This window comes from Erythrolamprus reginae, chromosome 3 (genome assembly GCF_031021105.1).
Source record: "Erythrolamprus reginae isolate rEryReg1 chromosome 3, rEryReg1.hap1, whole genome shotgun sequence".
In the NCBI taxonomy this organism is placed as follows: Eukaryota; Metazoa; Chordata; class Lepidosauria; order Squamata; family Dipsadidae; genus Erythrolamprus; species Erythrolamprus reginae.
This window is the reverse complement of record NC_091952.1, coordinates 40472607-40490421: the sequence shown is the minus strand read 5'-3', so window position 1 is coordinate 40490421 and position 17815 is coordinate 40472607. Positions and strand designations below refer to the sequence as shown.

The 17815-nt window shown below is 42.5% G+C and overlaps 1 protein-coding gene and 1 long non-coding RNA gene across 4 annotated transcripts in view; one reads left to right on the top strand and one right to left on the bottom strand.

The window, feature by feature from the left end:
* Positions 1 to 17815, bottom strand: part of LOC139163776 (uncharacterized) — a 67132-nt gene that overhangs the window by 12978 nt on the left and 36339 nt on the right. The gene's annotated exons all lie outside the window — the stretch shown is intronic.
* The window catches only part of TOX2 (TOX high mobility group box family member 2), a 239110-nt gene that overhangs the window by 211590 nt on the left and 9705 nt on the right, over positions 1 to 17815 (top strand). For all 3 annotated transcript variants that reach the window (XM_070744877.1, XM_070744880.1, XM_070744879.1), the window contains 2 exons: positions 4746 to 4826; positions 9263 to 9670. In XM_070744877.1, the coding sequence (XP_070600978.1) occupies positions 4746 to 4826; positions 9263 to 9670 (489 nt within the window). The remainder of the gene's footprint in view (positions 1 to 4745; positions 4827 to 9262; positions 9671 to 17815) is intronic.

Genomic DNA, 17815 nt, shown 5'->3' with positions numbered 1-17815 from the left:
CTTCCTGGATGAATGAAAGCTAACCTCTGCTAATTTGGAATCCTTTTGTTTGGATAGACTGGAATTAAAAACATAATTATTTTAAAGCTTCCTTTATGTTTTTAGATTAATGAACAAATAAATAAATAAAATTGTTGTGGAAATAAAAAATAATATTCTAATGTTCAGCTGTCCTGAGGCAGAGGCTAGGATGAATAATACTATATACTTTTTTTTACAGTGACAAATTGTACATTAATCCCCTCCTTTTTTTAAAAAAACCACTCAACTCTATACACTTAAATGAATTTTTATTTATTCTATATATATATAACTAATCTAGTAAATACCATTATGACATTTATGCATATGCAGGCAAATTAAATGCTGAATGGCTCAGCAACCATGCTCTATTTCTGTAATATTTTGTAATGCACAAGAACAAAATTGCAGATTAACACATTCATAACAATATCGATGTAATACTCTAATCTAGTATATTTAAATGGAAGTATTTGGGACAAACACTTTGGTCTTCAACTGCTTCAATGGAGAGAGTATGTCTTTTGATAAAGTGCACTATTGCAGCTGTATTGATGTTTATCTGCCTGTTATATTCTGCCTGTCCTAGTGAGTTAGTCCAAAATGTGGTTTTCAGAGGCAGGATTGTGGCAAAGATAACTTTCGATCCATTCGATCCACTGTTGTTCCTGTCTTTCTGGTGAGCCTAACTTGGCCAACCACATCTTTGAAACTAGCGTAGTTGGTTTCATAACGATATGGATTTCTTAAGCTCACATTATTATAATTACATATACAATGAGAAATCATAGCTGTCAGGTCCTTAGCTGCTGTTGATTTTCACTTGTACTGAGTTTCTTCACTTGGGATATGATAATTTATCAGTGTAGGATAGGTGTGGATCCAACAGATGTAAATTTTGTCCATGTCCAGATTTTCTAAGTATCACCCAAGACTTTTTCACATGCTACCTAGTACTGTATGCTGATCACTAGTGGGACCATAATTGCTACTTTATGCCATAATCTTTCAACTTCAATTTTCAGATTTGATACTTCATCATCTCTCCCGTTCTTTTTCCTCCTGGTATTACCCTCTTTCCCCCCAAATAAGGCATTACCTGATAATAAGCCCAGTTGGGCTTTTGAATGCATGGCAATAAGGCCAAGGGCTTACTTTAGAGTTCAAAAAAATATAAGACAGGGTCTTAATTTCAGGGAAACATGGTACCACATCAGGTATCCACATTTTTTTCTTTTCAGCCACAGTTAAACCTGGTATGTTATGCACTAAGACTATTCAGTTTGTAATTGGAAATCCCACACTATTTTAATATGCCAATTTTAAACTATTTTTTCATCAGATTTTCCAATGAATCCTTTTGGCAACTGTGGTATGTTGTTGTTTATAATCTCTCTGTTCAATTCATCCTTGCATGAAATGAGTATATCATTTACTGTTTCTTCTGTTTCTCTGTACTATCTAGATTTGGAATCATTTGATTATTTTTCAATTCTGGTCTTAATTAATAATAATAATAATTTATTAGATTTGTATGTCTTGATTGCATTAGTTCGCATAGCTTGCTTTTGCTCAACCAAATCAAGCTTTCGGTTTCTTTTTTTAATGTTACAATTGTAAGCCATTGCCAGGTTTTATATTTATCTACTTTCCCCTCAAATTTTGGTACAAATATATTGTGTTTCCTTGCCAGCATTGTTTCCAGGGTTAAAATGCTACCGGTTCAGGCGAACCAATATTTCTGACAAACAGCTGGGCGATTATGAGCTATGACACATGATTTATATTAGCTAGTGATTTATATTAGTGGTTTGTTTCCTACTTTCTAGCTAATCTAAATCACATGGCACAGCGGATTCCTCCTCCCTCACTGTTCTACTTACCTATACAGACTCATGAGGGTTAAAAATGTTCCTTTATTAGCACTGTGTGGGCATGCCTGAGGCACACTCAATAGCAGACTCACAGAACCCGTAGCAGACTTCCGTGGATTTCACTGCTGATTGTTTCCTATACATTCAGGAAATTCCAGTTTTTAATTTTCACTACTGCTTGTTCTTGACTGTCTTTCAGCCAATCCAAGCTTTTATTCTTCAAATACCGTAGTTTGTTTGACTGAAAGTAAATCTCTGTTCCATTTCTGTGAACCAAGTGTAATATCACTAGGGGAATATTATATATTGGGGGGGGGGGGGGTTGCTGGTCTAAAATGTCCAATTCAGCTTGCGTCCACTTAATATTTCAAGTATTGTATCCTTCCACAAATATGACCCAGACTTTGATGGTGTTTCCACACTTCAGTTTTATCTAACAATTTTCTCCCTGATTAGATGTATTATTTACCAGTCACATTTGTTAATGATTAATGTTACCTAATTGTAAAATGTCCAAATGCTTGTAGGCTACTTCTTGATGGGCCTCTGGTTTGATCATATAACATTCCTATTCTAACATTGTTTGTAACCAAATTATTGCCACTGTAGAACATTTCTCTAGGCCACATTCCGTTGCCACATTTGTGCTAAAACTTCTTATAGTATTTGTCAGTGACCATAAAGCTTCAGGTCATCCTTAAAAAGAAAGTGTCATGGTTAACTAACCTTTGTTGTTATTTTATAGACAACATTGTTTGTTTTCTTCAAAATCACTAAAAGTGATGTAACAATGACAATAATAAAATTGATAATGAATTACTCTGTAAGATGCACCTCCTAATGTTGACAAGCCCATATTTTTCATATACCACCAATTCTGTCTACCAGTTTATAACTTTTTTCCTATAAATATTCTAATGTTTTAATGATACTACTTGTTTCCAAACATTTGATGATCCAACTGTGTGAAAATGATTCAACAAAAGATAACCATCTAATTTTCACTAATACATAATCCACTCCTGCAAGGAACTTATTCCTAAATCACAATATCAGTTCTTCAGTCCACTTACTTGGGGCCATGAATTTATCTTTTCAAGTTGAAGGACTTGGAAGTGATAAGAATGTGGAAATCCATTTCTCTTCTCTGCACATCAATTTGATAGTTTCAAAATAATATGGATACAAAAATATTGCACCTTGTTATAAAATCAATTTGCTATAATATGTACATGGATAGTCTATATACAATATAAAGTATCCTTGGAATTACATTCATTTGAGAATGCTTACTTAATCCATATCATTGTTGAATGTTTTATTGATATTTTATGGAATTATTTGAGAACTGTCACGTGGAATATAAATACTTAAACGTTCATGATATCAATAAACATAAAAAAATAATAATTACCTGTTGATATCAACACCTTCTTAACAATCACATAACATTACATCTCCTAATTTGCCTCAATTTATTAATCAAGTGCTTCAGAGCCAGAATCAAACTATGATCAGAAACAAATAATAAAATATTTCTAGCATGTAATATCAATTTATATGCTGAATCTGTGGATAAGAGCGGCATAGAAATCTGACCAAATAAATAAATAAAAATAAATAATGAATTATGCAAAAAAATTATCCCGTCTGATATTCTGACCTTGTACAGTAGAACAAGCAAAGAGTCAAATATCAAAAATCAAATGGAGATCCATATCTGGTATTTCAGTAGAGTGAAAAACTAGATTAAGGCAGCCATTGATTTAGACTTAAAGCAAAAATTGGACAAAATTTTATAAATCCTATGGGAAATCATTGCTAAGTTAATTTAGCTATGATGATATACTATCTATAGATTTCATTGGAAGCTTTGTCTGCAAGTAATAGGATTGTGGCTTTGTCTTTTCCATCTTTACTCAAATCAATAACATTAACATTAACAGCCAAATATTATCTGATCTATGTCAAGTTAGATTATTCTTGAAATTGAAGCAATCACTTGCTGATGTCTATTGGGTAAAATACCAGTTAAGATTTTAATCAGTTAAATGGGATGTTGGCACCTACTGCATAATCTTTACCAGATATAACATGATGGACTCATCGTATTTCATTCATTAGATGAAAAGGATAAGAGTCCAGTTTTTTAAAAATCCGATTGAATATAATTGGTAGCGTTTGGATAAAATGTATCAACAAATATTTTATATTATTCCACAAGAGAAGCATAATATCCTGTTACATTATCATTATCATTTTCTTTCTTTCTGTTCAATCATGTCCAATTTACAGAGACAGCCTAGATTGCCCTGCAGTTTTGAGAGGGTGATTGAGGGTCATTGAGAGAAAGTGATTGGGCCAACTGCCCAAAAGTCACCCACCTGCCTTTTTGCCTAAGGCAGAACTAGAACTCATTGTTTCCTGGTTTCTATCCTGATGCCTTAACCAGTACTGTACATCAAACTAGCTCTTGCCTTTACTTATAACCAAAAGTAAAAAGCAGTCAAAAAGCAGTTAATAATTACTCTTTTTGTAGAACCCTCGCTCTAAATTTGATGTCTGAAATACCAATTTAATTTGTGCAAGCAATAGTAAACGTCCATGATAAGCTCAGCTATAATTTTAAATCTCTATTTGTTTTCTGGTAGTTTTGATTTAAGTCTGAGTTTTGTTTTTGGAAAAAGCGTATAAAATTCACTTTCATATCACCTATATACACAGATTGAATTTATAATAAACCTAGTGCAGATCCCTTGGGCAATATACAAGACATAAACAACTGTACAATCAGAGCAGTATCATCCTGTTTCTCTTGTTTAATTAATATTTTCTTCTTGGGCTTTACAGGCATATAAAAGGAAAACTGAAGCAGCAAAGAAGGAATATCTAAAAGCTCTGGCAGCCTACCGGGCCAGCTTGGTTTCCAAGGTAACAGACTATGCTTCATATATGAATTTCGATGGTTGTAGCAATGATAAATTAGTTGCAACTCAGGGATATCTCTGGGGAAGAGCAGGTTTGTAAGAAACACACTATAACCATGCCATCAAAATGAATTTAAGTGTTAGCTACATTCCGCATGAACTAAGTAAAATACTCCAGTGTGCCTCAAGGATACATAGTGAGGATTCTAGTTTTCTTGGTTTCGAGAAAACAACATTGAATGTTCGTTGCAATCTTTGGAGACAAGGTTATGAGCTCAGTCTGTGTTACAACTAAATCCAGTGTTTTGATTTAGAAATATACCTAAATACTTATTTTTCAATATAATTAAGGAAAATTTGAATGTTTTTTGCAGGTATTCTGAACTGTTTAACCCTGCTGTCATGTTTCGAATCTGTGAGACTCGAAATCGAAGTTTGAGACCCTGTAAAAAAAATTTCCTGCATTTCTGAAACTTGAAATTTCACGACTTTTCATCATTTCATGGATTCTCTCTATGATAATTTCTTTGGGGGGGGCCCTTAGTTTTTGCTGCGCAAAAAAAGTCACACTTATACTGTTTTCGAATCTGTGTGACTCGAACAGAAAATTCTTTATTTTAAGTGCTTATATTTGGTCAATTTGAAAACTTCTTTCCCTTGGAAACTAGGTTGAACATTTCTGCACACAATGAAATGAAAATTGAAATAAAAAATAATGCTTATTGGTTTATTTTGCTCATAAAAGCCCGGCCTCCCTTTGTGTGAATTTTTTTTCAATTTATAAATAGTTTAGCCTGCAAAATGCATACAATTTTACTAAATTTGGTGTGGGATTATTAGATTGAACATTCCTGATCATAAGAAAAATATAAATGAACTGGAAAAAATGATGCTTATTGGTTTTTTAAAATCAGAAATAAGGCCTCCCCCCCCCTTTTTTTCTTACCATTTTTACTTTAAAAAAAATTTAGGCTCCAAATCCAAAATATTTTTAATATTTTAGGCATTGATTTACTAAATTTAACATTGTTGATCATCATTAAAATATTTGGGGGGGGGGCTAACTTTTTTCTGAGCAAAAAAACCTCACGTTGAGTCTGTTTCGGGTCGTATACAATCTGGACCAAAAAGATATTTTTTAGGTACTTAAATTTGGTCTTTTTGAAAACTTTTTATATTTTTTTAGGTTACGAATCTCTAAGAAATTTTCCCCAAAAAGTTTTGATATACTAAATTGAACATTCCTGATCATAAGAAAAATAGAAATGAACTGACACAATGTGAGGTTAGTTGGGGGAAAGATTAGAAATAACGAGCAGAATTAAGAACAGAATCTTAATGTATTAATAATCTGGACCTATCAGTTCACAGAAAGTCAGTTGGCTTACGCATACATACAGACACATGCGTGTATACACAGAGATACAGTATAATCCTTTGACCACCTGAAAATCAATTATGAACAAAGGAAATGTAGTTGCTGTGGTTTTTCCTACACATATTAATGGCGGCATGTCTATGCTGAAGGAGTAGCATAGACATATGACAGGAACAGATGGCAACTATTATTGGACGATACCACAGAGATACATTGTAGACAATGAGAATATAAATCTCAGGTGGTACAGTAACTTCGATGAATAAAATTTGATGAATCTCTAAATTTGATCAATAAAACAAATAAAAATTATGTGGCCTTGGAAGCAAGGAAGAAATGGGATATTTAATAAAACAAAGGAGATATTGGACTCTAATAATGTTTCAAAGGCTATCCCTTTTGCTAATGCATAGACATTTTTGAATGAGTTTGGAATTGCCACCTTTGATTAACAACTATTATGTGTAAGGAAATTATGGTATATGTTATAACTAATATTGGCCATTTCTTCTTTATTAGTGCATTTTAAATGTTTGTTTGCTTTGATTTCAACATTATTTCAATATAATGAAACAATGTTGAAAGGGGGAGGCAGAAATATCTAACAGTGAGGATCAAATCTTAATCAGAATCTTATCAAATTCAGAATCTTAATTTACTGATCATCTTGATCTATCAGTTCATCAGTTCACGTCACTTGTCATTTTTCTATAATGATACCCTTATTTGCTTTCTCATTTGCCATTGGCATATGATTTCAATAAGCAGGCTATGGACTTGGGGTGCAGGGTGTGTAAGCCTGGGGGGGGGGGGAAGTATAGTGGAGGGAGAAGATAGGAAAATGTTGTTTGTATTTTACACACAGTACTCTCCCTCCCTCCGTCCCTCCCTCCCCCCCCCCTCTTTCTCATTATATTACACAGAGTCCCTTTACATAAATCCACCATGCAATGGCCAGACAGAGATGGCTTTTAATGTTAATATTATAAGAAAATAAATTTACTTTTTAAACCCCTACATCATTTTAAATTTAGTATAATTAAAATCAAGCAATCATACACTTCACACTGTGCAATGAGCACTAAGAAACTTTGCCTAGAGTTAACTGAGCCGTGCTTGAAGGTTAAGAGCTGTGGCAAAAAGGTCAAAAAGGAAATAATCTGAGTCCCTTTCACTGGGTTAAGTGTTTCAAAAAATTCAAAACTGCATAGAATGAGTTTACAGTTGAATATTCTGATATTGGTATTCCATTCATGCTGCATCTAGAGTAATTGATTGGCACACTATCTTATGGCATTTAGCAAAGCCGTAATGATAACTGTTGTGGAATTCTTTTTTAAAAATCTGACTTTCATATTTAAATATAACCAGGATGAAAGGTTTTAGAGAGAAAAAAACCATTTATCTCTGCATGCAAATACCTTAAAAGTGTATCTATTGCCTTAGAGAGGTAAATAAATAGACTTCTGTTAAAAATTGTCTGCATTTGAAGAAATCCACAAAATGGAAGCAGGTGGTATAGCAGATAGCATATGCATTTTTTTCAGAACTATGAGTATAAAGAAGGATGCTAATGGATAAGAATAGAGTATAGCAACATGGTGCTTATGGACACCTGCAAATCTCATCTCACTTAACTTTTAAAAATTTATTTTAAAATAAATAAATGGAAAGCTGATTGCAAATCAAAGTGTTAGCTTCAAGATCAATTTATTTCCAATAACTCCTGATATTGTCATATTGGCTATATGCTGTAGATATTCTTAGAAAGAGTGTGATTAGAGCTGTAGCCCAATTGTTTTCTCAGAAATACTGGCAAAAATGATAACTGTAGAGACAATGGGGTTAGATCACATTATTACCATTTGATTAGTCCTTAGATGGGAAATTACCAAGAAATCACCAAAGTTATAAGTTCAATTAGAAGGTGGAATGCCCAAAGAACAAAACAGAAAAATTCCTTATTATTGGTTTTTTTTAAAAAAAACCCTACACAATTGTATCCCATTATGGTAGGCGTTTTGTGAACAAGGCTCATCATTCAATACATATGTTATCAAGCATGATACAACAGGCTTTTTATATCTGATAACAAAAGATAAAGCCATAAACATCCAGAAATTATGATTATCCTATGTCTTATTTAAGAAAGTTCATTGAGATGTTATTTTTTTCCCTAAAATAGCTGTTTCAATTGTTAAATCTCTACCAGAGTTTATATAGATTAGAGAGAAAAGAAGATGGCATTGCCACAGATGTTACAGAACAATATAGAATATGATGCATTAATACAAATTTAGTTGTCTACTTGCTTCAGTGATCTTAAGTTACAGGAAGTGAAGAAAAGCTAACGTGAACACATCTCAATCTCCACTCAGTGTTTTTTTTTAATCTGTTGGAAAGGGATGTTCAGTCATGTATTTTAAATTTGATCTTATATTTCTCTTATTTATTTATTTATTTATTTATTTATTTTATTTATTTATTTAGTCCAATACATAATACACATTGAAGAGAATAGATATGTAGTAATATAACTAAAGAAACGAATAGAAGAAAAGATATAAAAGTATAGGTGAACAAATTTGAAAGGAAGATAAATGAGATAAGGAGAGACAATTGGACAGGGGACGGAAGGCACACTGTTGCACTTATGCACGCCCCTTACTGACCTCTTAGAAACCTGGAGAGGTCAATCGTGGATAGTCTAAGGGAAAAATGTTGGGGTTTAGGGGTTGACACTTCTAAGTCAGGTAATGAGTTCCACGCTTCGGCAACTCAGTTGCTGAAGTAATATTTTTTACAGTCAAGTTTGGAGCGGTTAATATTAAGTTTGAATCTGTTGCGTGCTCTTGTGTTGTTGCGATTGAAGCTGAAGTAGTCATTGACTGGCAGAACGTTGCTTCTAATTCTTCTAATTATGGAGTGGAAGCAAAGATAAAGATTTCGTAGAGAGGCAAATTACGCTGTTCATTAATCAATCCAAAGATCCAAGTCTCACTTAACTCATTTTCATTGCCATTTGTTCTCTTTGTGTGCTTGTCTGTGTGTTTCTCTCACAGAGTTCAGCTGACCAAGGCGAGACAAAAAGTGTTCAGAGCAGCCAACCTTCAAAAATGATCCCACCCAAACAGCCCTTGTATACAATGCCACCACAAGCCTCGTCACCTTATCCTGGCTTGGGCTCCTTCTTGTCCCCATCGGATCTGCAGAGTTACCGTGGCCACCCTCACCCCAGCCTCTCCAGGACCCTGAGTTCCAAACCTATGTTGCCCAGTATCAGTGCCTCACCTCCTCCTTCTTTCCAGATTAGCCCCCCTCTCCATCAGCAACTCTCTTTGCATCACCCGCAGAGCTCCATCCTCAACCAGCCCCTCAGCATGCAGCAGGTCTCCCAGCAGCCTATTTTGTCTCCTTCTATGGCACTACAGGTACAGCCCCCCATGAATTCTTCACCACCAGGCCAGCAGGTGAGTGGCTGAGTCCTGAAACCACCATTCTTAAGTAGGTCATGCATGTTTATAGCTTGCTTCAACCTCCAGATCTGTGAGTCTTATGTGGTATTTACTCATTTTAGTAATCATGCTACTCTGCATTATATTTATACATAGTTATATTTATATAGTTGCAATGGCTGTTGCCTCTTCGTTTACATAGTTGTATTTATATATACTGCTCAAAAAAATAAAGGGAACACTTAAAAGAGCGAAAAGAGCAACTAAAATGATAAGGGGACTAGAGACCAGGCCATACAAGGAAAGGTTGCTGGAACTGGGCATGGATAGTCTAGTAAAAAGAAGGGCTAGGGGGGAGATGATAGCTGTATACAGGTACTTAAGGGGTTGCCACGGAGAGGAGGGGGACACACTATTTTCCAGGGCTCCAGAGAGTCGGACAAGAAACAACGGTTGGAAACTGACCAAGGAAAGATTCAACCTGGAGATAAGGAAGAATTTCCTGACGGTGAGAGCGATCAACCAGTGGAACGGCCTGCCAACGGAGGTTGTGGACTCCCCAACTTTGGACATTTTCAAGAGGAGATTGGACTGCCATTTGGCTGGAGTGATGTAGGATTTCCTGCTCAAGCAGGGGGTTGAACTTGATGACCTGTAAGGTCCCTTTCAACTCTAATAATAAATAAAAAACAACAACAGAATATACTGTAACTCCAAGTAAATCAAACTTCGGTGAAATCAAACTGTCCACTTAGGAAGCAACACTGATTGACAATCCATTTCATTTTGTTGTCAGCACATTCAAGTTTGAACAGAACAAAGTATTCAGTGATAATATTTCATTCATTCAGATGTAGGATGTGTTATTTGAGTGTTCCCTTTATTTTTTTTGAGCATTGTATATATATTTACACATATATAAAATCTACAAAAACAAATATATATTTGTTTCTAAACAAATAATCCCTTCAACACTGCCAAACTATTTACTAAGTCTACACTACTATTACTACTAATTTTTTTCATCATTCCTATCACCCATCTCCTCACTTATGACTGTATGACTGTAACTTTTGGCTTGTATCGTTAAGATTTCTATTAATATTTATTGTTTCTTGGTTGCTTATTTGACCCCAATGATAATCATTAAGTGTTGTACCTCATGATTCTTGGCAAATGTATATTTTCTTTTATGTATACTGAGAGCATATGCACCAAAGATAAATTCCTTGTGTGTCCAATCACATTTGGCCAATAAAGAATTCTGTTCTATTCTATTATAGGAAAAGGTTTTTTTGAATAGAGTGACTGATCCACTCTGTGTGCCCAATAGAAACCTGTTACACTGTGCATTGTGTTAACCCAGCCCCTTTGGTATAATTAATAAACCATGACTAACCAGATCTCAATATAAGAAGGGTCTTTTATTTTATTGATTTAATTTAATTGCTGTCCATCTCATAGCGCTTGAAGTGCCTTTCTGCAGAATCCATGGAATCCATGGTCACAAAACTTGGCGCAGTCACATTATGCTTACTTAATAACCATATCACTAAGTGATGGAAATTTAGGTTCCAACTGTAGTTATAAGTTGAGAATTACCTGTAATGTCTTCAAAGAGCTCCCTGTAGTTTCCAAAGTATCTTTATGTTACATTCCTAAAATTTGGTAACAATTATTGGCAATGTTAATATTTTTTCCTGCTTCATTTTGTTTTCTGCTGAAAATGAGAGATACAGGCAAACACCTTTGCCTTTGCCCAAACATTTAAAAAATGTGACCTCGCTAGCTTTTACAATCGTGTTTCTATGTTCCTGTGCATCTTGCTTCCCATAGAGGAAAATCTGTTTTTAAATAGTCCCAGAAGTGCTTTCCAAAAAGCAATTGGGCTTTCTTGTTTCCAGTTGCCTTTTCGAAAGCATGGGACTACCATGACCTAGATGACTGAGAATCTCAGTAGACCTGTTTTTAAATAAGATTATTTTTTTAAAAAAATATTTTTATTTTATTTTATATGACTTACAAACATTTAGACATCAAACAATACAACATTAAACATTTACACTTAATATATTTACAAGATTTATTTTTTAACAATTCTATTTACTATACCTTTTTCTTGATTTCCACCCAGTTGTAAATTTTTTCCCACACTTTGTAATAGTCCTTATTTTGTTGGTTTTGAATTTCGTATGTTAATTTGCTAAATTTGGCGCAGTCTAATATTTTTTTAATTACCGTTTCTTTGTTTGGAATCTTATCTTGTTTCCAGACTTGTGCATACACTAATCTTGCAGCAGTAAGTAAGTGATTTATTAAGTAGTAATTTTCTTTGCTATGTTTGCCTCTAATTATGCCTAATAAATACATTTCCGGTTTTATTTCAATTTTATAGCCCAATATTTCTTCCATCCATGCCCTAATTTGAATCCAAATTTTTTTTGCTTCGTTACATTGCCACCATATGTGGTAGTATGTTCCCACTTCTTTTTTACACTTCCAACATTTGTTACTAATGTTTACATTCATTTTGGCTAGGCGTGCTGGCGCATAAGATTATTATTCCCCCTTCCAGCCAAATTAAAATTGCCTCCTCCTCTATTCACCAACAAAACTATGGATTTGTTATTGCTGAATAATAGTAGGATAATGAACATTATACACAAGCTGTTATGGTTATTGTTGCCTGCACACATGAACTATGATTCTGATAATCCCTAAGTTGCCTTTTATAACCGAGTGGGGTTTTTATTTATTTATTTTGTATACCTGTTTCTACTATTTCTTTACTATTGTGGCAAGTTATGGTACAGTGATCCCTCGAGTTTCGCGAGGGTTCCGTTCCAAGACCCCTCGCGAAACTCGATTTTTCGCGATATAGCGGTGCGGAAGTAAAAACACAATCTGCGCATGTGCGCCCATTTTTTTCATGGCCGCACATGCGCAGAGGGTGGAGTTTGCGTGTGGGCGGTGGGGAAGACCAAGGGAAGGTTCCTTCAGCCGCCCAACAGCTGATCTGCTCGGTTGCGCGGCAGCAGCGAGGAGCCGAAGATGGAGTTTCCCCTTTGCCTGGGCAACGGGGAAACCTCATCTTTGGCTCCTCGCTGCTGCCGCGCTACCGAGCAGATCAGCTGTTGGGCGGCCGAAGGAATCTTCCCTTGGTCTTCCCGCTGCCCAGGCAAAGGGGAAACCCCAAGATCGCTTGCCGCTTACCGCTTGCCCGTTCACCCGCCCCGCCCGCCGTTTGCTGCTCGCCCATTCACCCGCCCACCCGCCGTTTGCTGCTCGCCCATTCACCCGCCTGCTCGCCGTTTGCTGCTCGCCCATTCACCCGCCCGTCCGCCGTTTGCTGCTCGCCCATTCACCCGCCCGTCCGCCATTTGCTGCTCGCCCATTCACCCGCCCACCCGCCGTTTGCTACTCGCCCATTCACCCGCCCACCCGCCGTTTGCTGCTCGCCCATTCACCTGCCCGCTTGCCGTTTGCTGCTCGCCATTCACCCGCCCGTCCGCCGTTTGCTGCTCGCCCATTCACCCGCCCACCCGCCGTTTGCTGCTCGCCCATTCACCCGCCCGCTCGCCGTTTGCTGCTCGCCCATTCACCCGCCCGCCCGCCGTTTGCTGCTCGCCCATTCACCCGCCCGCCCGCCGTTTGCTGCTCGCCCATTCACCCGCCCGCCCGCCGTTTGCTGCTCGCCCATTCACCCGCCCGCCCGCCGTTTGCTGCTCGCCCATTCACCCGCCCGCCCGCCGTTTGCTGCTCGCCCATTCACCCGCCCGCCCGCCGTTTGCTGCTCGCCCATTCACCCGCCCACCCGCCGTTTGCTGCTCGCCCATTCACCCGCCCGCTCGCCGTTTGCTGCTCGCCCATTCACCCGCCCGCCCGCCGTTTGCTGCTCGCCCATTCACCCGCCCGCCCGCCGTTTGCTGCTCGCCCATTCACCCGCCCGCCCGCCGTTTGCTGCTCGCCCATTCACCCGCCCGCCCGCCGTTTGCTGCTCGCCCATTCACCCGCCCGCCCGCCGTTTGCTGCTCGCCCATTCACCCGCCCGCCCGCCGTTTGCTGCTCGCCCATTCACCCGCCCGTCCGCCGTTTGCCGCTCGCCCATTCACCCGCCCACCCGCTGTTTGCTGCTCGCCCGTTCACCTGCCCGCCATCAGGACCGCCGCGCACTAACTTGATGACGGCCATGCCGTCCCAGATCGTGGGGAGGGGAGCTCTTCTCCAGCCAGGGGACGGCGAGGCCCTCCCAATGCTTGCCCGCCGCCCAGGCCCCGCGCTTGGAGCCGGAGTGAGGCCACTTCCGCCTCCGGATGAAGGAATCTCCTCGGTGGGCGGCATCGGAGGATGCAGCAACGCAGCCCCGAAAAGGACCGGCTGTTGGTCCCTTGAACCCGCCGCCGCCGCCCACTGCGGAGATCCCTTCGCCCGAACGGAGGTGGCGGTGGTGGGTTCAAGGGACCAACAGCCGGTCCTTTTCGGGGCTGCGTTGCTGCATCCTCCGATGCCGCCCACCGAGAAGATTCCTTCGTCCGGAGGCGGAAGTGGCCTCAGAGGCTGCAACGCAGCCCCGAAAAGGACCGGCTCTTGGTCCCTTGAACCCACCACAGCCACCTCCGTTCGGGCGAAGGAATCTCCTCGGTGGGCGGCATCGGAGGATGCAGCAACGCAGCCCCGAAAAGGACCGGCCGAGGTCGCCAGGAAGGGAGAAGAAGAGTCAATGAACGGTGCCAGCCGCCGCCTCGTCCAACGCAAAGCGCGAGAGCCCAGATCCGGAGGCAACCCGCTTGCTGTCCGCGGCGCTTCGAGTTTCTCCTCCCGGAGGCGCGCTCGGCGCTCGCTGCAGCCAAACATCCGGGGACTCTTCTTCTCCCTTCCTGGCGACCTCGGCGGCGGAGGGTGGAAGAGCGGTGAAGAAGAGGAGGAGGAGTCCGCGCTGCTCCGGCTGCCGTGTCTCCTTCTCCCTCCTTCTTCCACCCTCCGCCGCCGAGGTTGCCAGGAAGGGAGAAGAAGAGTCCCCGGATGTTTCCCCGGATGTTCGGCTGCAGCGAGCGCCGAGCGCGCCTCCGGGAGGAGAAACTCGAAGCGCCGCGGACAGCAAGCGGGTTGCCTCCGGGTCTGGGCTCTCGCGCTTTGCGTTGGGCGAGGCGGCGGCTGACGCCGTTCATTGACTCTTCTTCTCCCTTCCTGGCGACCTCGGCGGCGGAGGGTGGAAGAAGGAGGGAGAAGGAGACACGCAGCCGGAGCAGCGCGGACTCCTCCTCCTCTTTTTCATCGCTCTTCTACTCTCCGCCGCCGAGGTTGCCAGGAAGGGAGAAGAGTCAATGAACGGCGCCAGCCACCGCCTCGCCCAACGCAAAGCGCAAGAGCCCAGACCCGGAGGCAACCCGGTTGCTGTCCGCGGCGCTTCGAGTTTCTCCTCCCGGAGGCGCGCTCGGCGCTCGCTGCAGCCAAACATCCGGGGACTCTTCTTCTCCCTTCCTGGCGACCTCGGCGGCGGAGGGTGGAAGAGCGGTGAAGAAGAGGAGGAGGAGTCCGCGCTGCTCCGGCTGCCGTGTCTCCTTCTCCCTCCTTCTTCCACCCTCCGCCGCCGAGGTTGCCAGGAAGGGAGAAGAAGAGTCCCCGGATGTTTCCCCAGATGTTCGGCTGCAGCGAGCTCCGAGCGCGCCTCCGGGAGGAGAAACTCGAAGCGCCGCGGACAGCAAGCGGGTTGCCTCCGGGTCTGGGCTCTCGCGCTTTGCGTTGGGCGAGGCGGCGGCTGACGCCGTTCATTGACTCTTCTTCTCCCTTCCTGGCGACCTCGGCGGCGGAGGGTGGAAGAAGGAGGGAGAAGGAGACACGCAGCCGGAGCAGCGCGGACTCCTCCTCCTCTTTTTCATCGCTCTTCTACTCTCCGCCGCCGAGGTTGCCAGGAAGGGAGAAGAGTCAATGAACGGCGCCAGCCGCCGCCTCGCCCAACGCAAAGCGCAAGAGCCCAGACCCGGAGGCAACCCGGTTGCTATCCGCGGCGCTTCGAGTTTCTCCTCCCGGAGGCGCGCTCGGCGCTCGCTGCAGCCAAACATCCGGGGACTCTTCTTCTCCCTTCCTGGCGACCTCGGCGGCGGAGGGTGGAAGAGCGGTGAAGAAGAGGAGGAGGAGTCCGCGCTGCTCCGGCTGCCGTGTCTCCTTCTCCCTCCTTCTTCCACCCTCCGCCGCCGAGGTTGCCAGGAAGGGAGAAGAAGAGTCCCCGGATGTTTCCCCGGATGTTCGGCTGCAGCGAGCGCCGAGCGCGCCTCCGGGAGGAGAAACTCGAAGCGCCGCGGACAGCAAGCGGGTTGCCTCCGGGTCTGGGCTCTCGCGCTTTGCGTTGGGCGAGGCGGCGGCTGACGCCGTTCATTGACTCTTCTTCTCCCTTCCTGGCGACCTCGGCGGCGGAGGGTGGAAGAAGGAGGGAGAAGGAGACACGCAGCCGGAGCAGCGCGGACTCCTCCTCCTCTTTTTCATCGCTCTTCTACTCTCCGCCGCCGAGGTTGCCAGGAAGGGAGAAGAGTCAATGAACGGCGCCAGCCGCCGCCTCGCCCAACGCAAAGCGCAAGAGCCCAGACCCGGAGGCAACCCGGTTGCTGTCCGCGGCGCTTCGAGTTTCTCCTCCCGGAGGCGCGCTCGGCGCTCGCTGCAGCCGAACATCCGGGGAAACATCCAGGGACTCTTCTTCTCCCTTCCTGGTAACCTCGGCGGCGGAGGGTGGAAGAAGGAGGGAGAAGGAGACACGGCAGCCGGAGCAGCGCGGACTCCTCTCTCGGTTGGAGATGAGCTTGACGACGCCCCCCGGGAAAAAAACTGAAGTGGCCACTTTCTCCGTCGTATGTGTGTGGGGGCTCGGGAGGAAGCTGCCGGAGGAGGGTCGACGACGGGTAGCCCCGCAGCTGTGGTCCCCGCCGGGATGGAGGCGCCTGGGTGCACACGCGCGCACATACGCACACGGATGGGGGGAGTGCGAGCGAGCGAGAGGGGGGGGAAGCCCAGACGGGATGAACCGTTTCTTGGGTGGCCCGTGTGGAAAAGGGGAGCGAGGGGCCGGGCGGGTTGAGGGAATCAAAGAGGGGTGGGGGTGCTGCTCTGAGGCGCTCGGAAAGAGTTTTCGGAAGGCTCTCGTGTTACGGCGAAAGGGCGTGTGGAGAGCCTGATGTTGGCGGAATTGGGGACCAGCGAGGAGCCGAAGAAACCCGCTGCCCACGGAAAGGGGAAACCCGGATGTTCGGCTCCTCGCTGCTGCTGCGCTGCCGAGCAGATCAGCTGCTAGGCGGCCGCTGGAGAGCAAGAGGGGGAGAGATAGGGAAAGAGAGAGAAGGAAAGATGAGGAAGGAAGAGAAATGAGAAAATGATTGAAGCAGAGAATGACGAGAAAGAGACAGAGAAGTGACTCTTGGTGATGACGTATGACGTCATCGGGTGGAAAAATCGCGATATAGCGTTTAGCGAAGATCGAGATGGTAACAATTGCTGAAAAATCGCGATATAGCGTTTCGCGAAGATCGAGATCGCGAAACTCGAGGGATCACTGTATAGTGATTTAAATCAAAACCAACTATGAATTATTCAGAGGGATGTTGAAGTAGCCGTACGTTAATTTCCTATTCTCTAAAATAAGGGAACTTCAACCTGGAGGTTTGACAATGGATGTTTTCCATCATTGGTTTTATCAAACTAAATTTGTGTAGAACATCTTTTCTACATTTAATGATTGCCCTGCTTTGAGGCTACCCTGATTGTTGTAAATAAACAAAATAATGATTTCCTTATTTCCTCCAGGAGCTTCACTGCAAGGTAAATTTAGTTATTATGATTTCAGCTTTTACCATGCCTCCAGATATACTAGGACCACATTTTTAACGGTGCCACGTTACAGCAATCATAGCACATCTGGAGATTCAGATTTCAGAAGACTTGATTAGGACAATATCTGAAACAATATTTCACATCAGGTCTTTCTCACATTTTTTCGGAACTATCATAACATGGCTTCTGCTAAAACCACAATGAAGATTTTTTCTTGCCACATCCTCATATAATCAGCTATTTTAATACATTGCAGCAGTGAGAAATGCAGTTCATGTGTGTGGGGGGAGACTATGATTGCAAATAAAAAATAATAAAGGCAAAGTATTCATTCTTATGCAT